The sequence below is a fragment of the Hoplias malabaricus genome, chromosome 12 (assembly GCF_029633855.1).
Source record: "Hoplias malabaricus isolate fHopMal1 chromosome 12, fHopMal1.hap1, whole genome shotgun sequence".
In the NCBI taxonomy this organism is placed as follows: domain Eukaryota; kingdom Metazoa; phylum Chordata; class Actinopteri; order Characiformes; family Erythrinidae; genus Hoplias; species Hoplias malabaricus.
This window is the reverse complement of record NC_089811.1, coordinates 14592676-14601068: the sequence shown is the minus strand read 5'-3', so window position 1 is coordinate 14601068 and position 8393 is coordinate 14592676. Positions and strand designations below refer to the sequence as shown.

At 36.5% G+C, this 8393-nt stretch overlaps 1 protein-coding gene across 2 annotated transcripts; it reads right to left on the bottom strand.

Annotated features, from left to right (window-relative positions):
- Window positions 1–660: 660 nt before the first annotated feature.
- Window positions 661–6582, bottom strand: LOC136711032 (exosomal polycystin-1-interacting protein-like). Of its 2 annotated transcripts, none has more exons than XM_066686995.1 (2): window positions 6448–6582; window positions 661–3484 (listed from the first exon to the last, which is right to left on the bottom strand). In XM_066686995.1, exon 2 carries the CDS (start codon window positions 3434–3436, stop codon window positions 2753–2755), a length of 684 nt encoding a protein of 227 aa, XP_066543092.1. In that variant the 5' UTR covers window positions 3437–3484; window positions 6448–6582; the 3' UTR covers window positions 661–2752. The 2 variants fall into 2 exon arrangements, with proteins under 2 accessions (XP_066543092.1, XP_066543090.1); XM_066686993.1 differs by having other exon boundaries at window positions 661–3487; window positions 6448–6577.
- Between the last annotated feature and the right edge of the window lie 1811 nt (window positions 6583–8393).

Below are 8393 nucleotides of genomic sequence, written 5' to 3'. Positions count from 1 at the left end.
ATAGCGGCTGGCTTTTAAACCTCCTTGATCATAGCTTTTACTTATTTGAGATTGTCATAAATAATATTTTGTTCTTCCACTATAAAAATAAATAAATAAGTTTAGCAGATTTAATTATTTTTGTAAATATATAACAGGGGGCAGTGTTGGCCTAATGGTTAGACGAAAAGGCCTAGTACTGAAAGGTCGCCGGTTCCCTCCTGGGAATCAAACCGGCGGGAACATCCATTGCTGAAGTGCCCTTGAGCAAAACACTGAATCCTCAAAATGCTCCCCGGGCACCAGGGCTAGCAGCCCGATACTGTGGGTGTGTGTTCACAGCCCCTAGTGCACTAGCGTGTGTGTGTGTGTTCACTGCCACAGATGGGTTAAATGTGGAAGACACATTTTGATGTACATAAATAAAGAGACATAAATAAACCAGCCTTCACACACACTCTGTTTTAGATAACAAAATACAGCCTAAAGAGATTCTGTATTTATCCCATAGTAATATGGAGGACACGCTTTATCTGGTTCTTTTAGCCTATAGACTTACTTATTCTGCTGTCTATATGCTTCAGTTGCAAAAGCAGCCATGATATATACAGCCATGAAGTCCTTATTAAAAAAAAATTGAGTCATTGTATCAGAAAAACTATTTTTATTTCATCATCTCTATCATTTTATCAACAAAACAACTTCCACATTAAACAGGTGTGAATGCTAATTTAGAGGTCACTGAGTATTTTAAATACTTTGGCAATACCAAGATGTTATCCAAGGTTAAATAATATGCTGTAGTGATTTATTTAAAGTAATTACCTCAAGTCAAATATCTAGGCAAAAACTCATGTGTGTCATGTACAGTATATATTTTTCTCTTTTTAGTTGACAAAATATTTGAAATATAGGATATGACAATTGAAAATTGTAGTGAGCAGGTAGTGTCGCAGTCACACAGCTCCAGGGGCCTGGAGGTTGTGGGTTCGATTCCCGCTCCGGGTGACTGTCTGTGAGGAGTTTGGTGTGTTCTCTCTGTGTCCGCGTGGGTTTCCTCCGGGTGCTCCGGTTTCCTCCCACAGTCCAAAAACACACGTTGGTAGGTGGATTGGTGACTCAAAAGTGTCCATAGGTGTGAATGTGTGAGTGTGTGTGTTGCCCTGTGAAGGACTGGCGCCCCCTCCAGGGTGTATTCCTGCCTTGCGCCCAATGACTCCATGTAGGCTCTGGACCCACAGCGACCCTGAACTGGATAAGTGGTTACAGATAATGAATGAATGAATGAATGAATGTTTCACTGCAAAACAGTACATTAAAACTATATAATGAGTTACTGTAGATAAAATGAACAAAATGTTTTGTATGCATCAGTAGCAACAGCTGAAAATTTTGTTACATATTTGTATTTTTCAGAAAATCTGCAGTTAGAAAATCTTTGTATATCTAAATTAAATAAATGGACTAGCATTATACATTTCCAGAAAAAAATGATCCTTAAATTAATTAAAAAATTTCATACATTCAGAAATGAAATGATCATTTATGACACTAAATCTAGAAATCTTCTTCACTATTAATTTGATATTTCATTTAAGGTTCTTTGCTGTGTATGGTATTTGAGGCAGGTATTTTAGATTTCTTCATTTAATCTGATAACTTAAGCCATTACTAAATATGTACTAACAACTGGCTGACTTTAGGCATGGTGGGTTAGTTTAACAATATTTCCCATGTACACAAACTGGGCTGATTGCTTGTTCTGTTATCCCTGAGGACTATGTGCTGAAACACGCTGCTAATAAATAGACTTGTTGTTCTCTAATCAATAAGGGTTGCTCTTTTTATATTTCCCAAAAAGTGTGTACAAATATAATCTGCAGAAAATGCTGATCTTCCTGGAGTTTGAATCACTGAATCAACAGCCACATGGAACAAGGAACCGATCAATTGTCAGACAGCTGCATTTACTAATAAATCATGTGACTTTTGTGGGTTTTGAGAATTCATTTAAAGGAAGTGTATAAGTCATCAGCAGTCATATGGTGACATTGTATAACATATTTTTTACCTGTATTCATTGTCTAAAATTTTCTTTTTTTCTCAGTTTTCATTTTTCTACTTCAACTGAATTCAGCAGCTCTACTTGGCAATGTGTTAAAAAATAAGGACTAATGGACCCATACATAATGCCCTAAAATGCAATATTTTGAAAAAGATTGTTTTGGATCAACAAAACAATAAAGTAGTTTAGACATGTTAGCTACATTAGCCTTGTAGCTCTAGTGCAAAACTAAAGTAGCAAAATATCTGAATGACAACAGCTGCAATGGGGAGAAGCTATGTCAATTAGGTTTGTTTCCCAAATATTAAAGTAAAGGAGATATCAGCCATTTTCTCTAATTATTCCTTTTAGCATGTAATATTTAGTATTCTAATATCTAGAATCTTGAATGTATCAGAGATACTAAATTAATTAAGGTCTTGTTCATCCCCAGGAGTGACCCAATCAATTTTTTTTTATTTTTTTTTATTTTTTTTTTAACCTTGTTCCTGTTTTGTATCATTGTATGTTATGTAGTGTTATGGATGTGATTGTCTTTATGTGTTCATCTGATTGTAACAGCGTCTTTGGGTTACTGAAAAGCGCTTTAAAAATTCCATTTATTATTATTATTATTATTATTGAATTGAAATTTGTTCATTTAAATTATTTTTAAAAGGGGAGTTAAAAGTCCCTTGACCAGTTAGCTCTGTAAGGCCTGTAACTGGTTTAGTAAATAAAAGTTAATATTGATGGCTTGTGAATATTTTCCAGGTCACTGCTTTGTATATTGATGGTGAGGTTAGGAAAGTGTTGCTTGAGCATATTGAGTGGGGGCCCAACCACACTGTAGGCCTTCAAATGCCAGACCCCAGGCAGTGACCCTACATCCAGGAAGGTGACACTGAGGCCAGTGTCCTGCATATCAATTCCACCTGCGGAGCCTATATTCAGGTACTGGTCCTTGTGCCGTAACACTCTGTTGGAAGTGTACACCTGAAGTCTCCTCAGACCCACAAGAGTAAGATACTGAGCAGTTCCAGTAGGCAGGATGGGGGCACATAGAAATATCTGGAGCTCTGGAAATTGGCTGTGGTTCAAGAGCTCTGTCAGCACCCAAGGTTTGTGTGCCCACACTGTTATATTTCCGCTTGTCCAGCTTCCTTCCCACCTCAGGCCAGCAGGGATCAGCGATGAGCGAGAAACAGTGCTACAGCTACACAGCTGGTTCGCTACCTTCTCTTCACATTGGTGCACTGCTGTCACACAGCTGCAGTTGCGCAAACTGTCACCGTGGCTGGAACTGTCGAACAGCAGGGTGATGTTGGGATGAAGGTAATATTGACCTTCTGCTCTTGCAAAGTGTAAAGGGAGCAGGACACACAGGAGAGGCTGCAAGCAAGAAGATGGCATTTTCACACCTATGAAGGCCTACATCCTGATCCAGAGAGGACTCTGCATCTGCTGGAAATGAAGAAAATGTCAGGGAAAATATCATGTCTAGTACTAGATTCCACAGGAGTTTGAATGGAGATTTTCCACTGGAAGGAAACTAATGTAGCCCATAACTACACCCAATATATAAAGGGAGAAACCACCTTTTAAGGTTTGTTACCAGACAGATCCTTAATCCTAAAATAAGTTCCCCAGACCCCTATTCCTTAATTATTTTCTGGTAAAGCTACATTTAATTTAAGCTTTACCCACTGTGTCCTTGATTCTAAGTACTGAATAGCACCCCTTCTGGAACATTTAGTAAGTGTGAGGGATTGAATTAATGTGAGTGAGTGAGTTACAAGCTTGTTCCAGAACAATCTAATACAAATCTGTCTGAATGTTTTAGTGGATTGCCTGAAAACAAAAAGGATCAGGGATTTCATTAGATCCAGCTTACTGGGGCACTTATAACCTACCAAAAATACACAATAAACAACTTAATCAAAGAATCTATAAATAATAGTAATTCCATGTAACACCATGCAACATAAACATCTCACAAGCATGTTAATTTCAAAACTTTTTACGAACTGTTCAGATCTAGACAACATTGTATTGAATTATGAACAGCAGAAGTTATCTAATCACACATCTCTCACATTTCAGTGTGCCCCATGTGGGTATATGTCAGAGGAATATGCATGCACTTTTGGCAAATCATGAAAACTGAGGAACTTTATGCCTTTTCTGTTTTTATATGTTCAAGATAACTGCTCAAAAAGAATGCAATAAATACAGATGTCTTTGTTGTAAATTGGTTATTATTTTATATAAAGAACACTTTACTGTTAAATCACAAACTAGAAGTGTTTAAAAAAAAACATCATCTGTTCAGTTGACAGGTTTTATTGCACTTTCCATGTCAGCAGAGGAAATTGAAGGCATGGAAAATCTAGGCGATCAGTTTTCTATATATATATGACAAATATGACACTAGACGGGATGCAGGCCACCTGTTAAACTCTTTGGACTGGTTGCGGTCAGCCTTGTTTATATGCCTAAGAAAAAAATCAAAACATGGCCTCTTTTCTCTGGCAGAAAAAAACATTCACACCTCTTTCCCCTCCCAATCTCCTAAAACTTTCGGAAGAAGACAGAAATTCCTTTGTAGGCCAAGGCCCTACAGAAGGACAAAATGTACTTAGCTGGTCTGGGAGAAAGTGACATGACAGTGGTCTCAAAGAATCCTTTACAACCTTCTAGCTTATATAATCTTAATAAAAGCTAATGTGTACCCTTGAGGAAACAAGTTTGCCAGTTCCTACACTTGGAAAAGGTGGCAGCTCAAATGGTGAAACATGGGAAATAATACAGCATCTACAGACCATCCATATTAAAATGAAGGGTATATACTTTAAACATCTTTAGCAGAAACAGAAGAAATAATAGTTACAAGAATAAAACACTGTTCTAGTTACATTACCTACTCTTTATTGCTCATTTGCAGGCATAAGCTCATGTTATACTTATCCTGAAAGCTTTAAACTAGATTTTTGTAAGGAATTGAGAGTATTCAGCCACTAGAAAAGAACTAGAACTAGAATTTAATTTAGTATCAGTAAATATCACAATATAAAATGTTTCATTCACAATGATATGATTTTAAAATACATTTCAATGTATATTATGTACAACATCTCTCACTGACTGACATTAAATGCAGGGCGCTTTCATCAATCTATTGCCCTCAATTTTAAAGTTAGATTAAAAATGTTAATATTGAAAAAGCCAAGAGTTAATGATTGAGTGTGATGTTATGTTTCTTATTTTTTCTTTGCAGTTTTTCTGTGGCTTTTATGTTGTTCATAACAATAGTGGAATTACATTGCATTAACTGAAATTAAGAAATATATTGTGATATATATTTTGGCCATATCGTCCAGCTCTATTAATTACTAAACATAATGACCATAAGCTCATATTCAGCTGCTTCAAAGCATCCCATTACATTTCATTTACTCCTTTGGAAAATATACACCCTGTTCCTGCACAACTGAATTAATCCAAATCGGGTACAATTTAAAGTAACAAAATTCACTAATTATAGGACTGTCTATAAACATTTGGACCTAAAGCACATATGGTGTTAATAGTAATGTCACTCAATCAGAAATTTCTTAGTCTTACTAAGGTAGATTATTTCTATTGAATTTGGCTGATATGAGCAGTTATACACTTTGATCAGTCGAAGTGATATCTTGCTAAACAATATATGATCCTTGAGTTAACCATTATGAGATACGTTTTTTTTATATAAGTGTTCAGATAATTATTCATTTGCTTATTTATAAACATGTAGTGGCCACTCAATACCAGGATTTATGGAAGTAAATTGACACTCAATTTTTTTAGGTGGGCTAGCAAAATATTTGTTTTTAAAAAGTAATATAATTCAATGAAGTACCAGTTAGGGTGCAGAGTCTCAAATAAAATCCAGATTTGTTAATATCACATTGTAAATATTACAATAAGTAAAATATTTAACCATTTACTCTGCCACAAAAGGAGAGAAGTCAGGCTGTGCTCCAAGAAAATTGAAATTGCAACATCAGCAGCACCCACACTAAACACAGTTACACTCCCATTTTCACCCACTCTGTAATCATATCATTCTCTCACACACCCCAGCTGTCTCCTCTCTTTATATGTCTCACTTGCCAACTTTGAGTTCTGTCAAACCTGCTCTCCATTGCTACATATTTAAGGGGATCAGAAAATGTTCACATTTTTCATAGATATGTCATGAATTAGTATAAGATGCATACATTTGGTTACTTTTAAAGAAATACATACTATAGAGCCAATTTAAGACAAGCTGGCTTCTTTCAAAAGTTTAAAGTGTATCTAAGCTGTGAAAAGTGTCCCCTGGGAATCCAGAGGCACAACAAAAAGAGATGTGAGACTAAAGGTTAAGAAGTAAAACTCACCATATATGAAATATCCATTAGAAATGTAGTACTGGGGAGTGAATCTGCAACGCTGCCTCCTTTTGCTTCATCCGTGCTTGTTCATTCCAAAGTTATTTCAGTCTTCTTACACTCTCCTTTTCTCTTCTTTTCCATCTCTCCTCCCTTTGACTCCCAGCCTCCCCTTTTCAAGGCCTCTCACATGGTCTCATTGGCAATGTATGTTCTCAGTGGGAGCAAAACAGTACACAGCACAGGCTCTAACATCATAGTGCCATCTAGTGGCGTTACCATGTTGGTTTCGGGGCAGCCATAGTGGACACATGTTCAGTTATGCATACACAGCTTATGTAATCTCTAAAGGAAACAATGAAAGCAAATATGACGCCCTGAAGCAGCTGTACAGGACCCTAACTGCATTTTCTGAGGTGATAGAGCAACATTCAAAAACTGTGAACTGATCCGTGTTAGTGTTTGTGATCCAGAACTAATCATCCAGCTAAACATACTCAAGATGTGCTCAAGGGTACCATCCTAGTCACAAGAAGGGTACCATTCAAGTGACAGTACTTTCTGGTCCCTTATTTTCTAAGAGTGTAAATTTATTTGTACAAAAATAAACCTAATTGGTAATTTTGTATGGGATTATTGTAAGTCATTCACTAAAATTACCAATTAAAATAATTAGGTAAGTTGCTGAATGCCATTTTATAAAGGACACTTTATCTGGTTCTGAGCGATTTATTTTTAAGTACTTCAGGGATGCTCACCTGATACAGGACAATGAAAAAAAGTGATTTATTTATGGTCTTTTATTTTTTTTGTAGATCAGCAGGGCAAAGTTTTGGTTCTCCTGTTCTGGGACCCAATTTCAATCTGTCAAGCACATAAAATTAACAGTTGTAGGATGCAATTAATTACAACAGATAACAATTCAAAAGTGAAAATCCACTGTATTTAAGCTTAAATTCCACCAGTAAGCTTTGTAGGGAAACAACAATTTTTGTAGAACACCTTAACAAATTAATTGGTCAAAACACAAAACTGGAAATCTGTAAACCATTAATTAACCATTAACCACTTAATAAACCATATTTGAATGAGTTGTATGAGTGAGAAAATCGTTTAAAGATAAAAAGAGATGTCAATGTTGTAAAGGAACCTTCAAGCCATCATTCAAATTTCATTTATTTCACTGGTAGGACATTGATTTATCTGCTGCATTTGACACTGCTGATCATTCGGTTATATCATACCAGTAACACTGCTTTGATGTGGTTCCAGTTGTATCTGACTAACAGAACAAAGTTTTCTTTGGAAATAAAACATCCCAGACAATGTGACCAGCGGAGTTCCACAGGGCTCAGTCCTTGACCACATCCTTTTCATTTATACATGCTCCCCTTTGGCTGTGTCATTATTAATTATGGATTTTCTTTCAATTTTTATGCTGATGACATTCAACTTTATGTGAAAATTGACTCACACTCCTCTGCAGATTTACCATCATCATTAACCTCATTATCAGTACTCACTGCTTGTCTGGAGGAGTGAAGGGTGTGGATGAAACAATTTTCAGTGTCAAAACAGAAGCCATTCTGGTTGGACACCACATCAGATGCAGACACAAAATTCAACTCTCCACATCAGTTACTAATCTTTTACACATTTGAAGCCCATATCAAACACCTCTGAAGTCCATATCAAACACCTCCACCTCCAGATGCCGAAAAGCTGCCTTTGTCTTCTCCAGACTAGACTATGGCAATGTACTTCTCATTGGCATTCTTAGTGAGAGAAACTATGTCTTTTACCCTTAAACTCTCCTTTCCTTCTTCTACCTTTCCTCTCCATCTGTATCTCCCTCTTATATTCATCCGCCTTACCCCTCCTCAAATTCCTCTTCTTCCTCCTATTCCCTTACCCCACATATCCAATGTATATAAGGCCCTCCTCCTATTTGGTTT

Excerpts from the sequence above, each read along its gene's own strand:
- LOC136711032 (XM_066686995.1), bottom strand. The coding sequence starts at position 3,436 with ATGCCATCTTCTTGCTTGCAGCCTCTCCTGTGTGTCCTGCTCCCTTTA.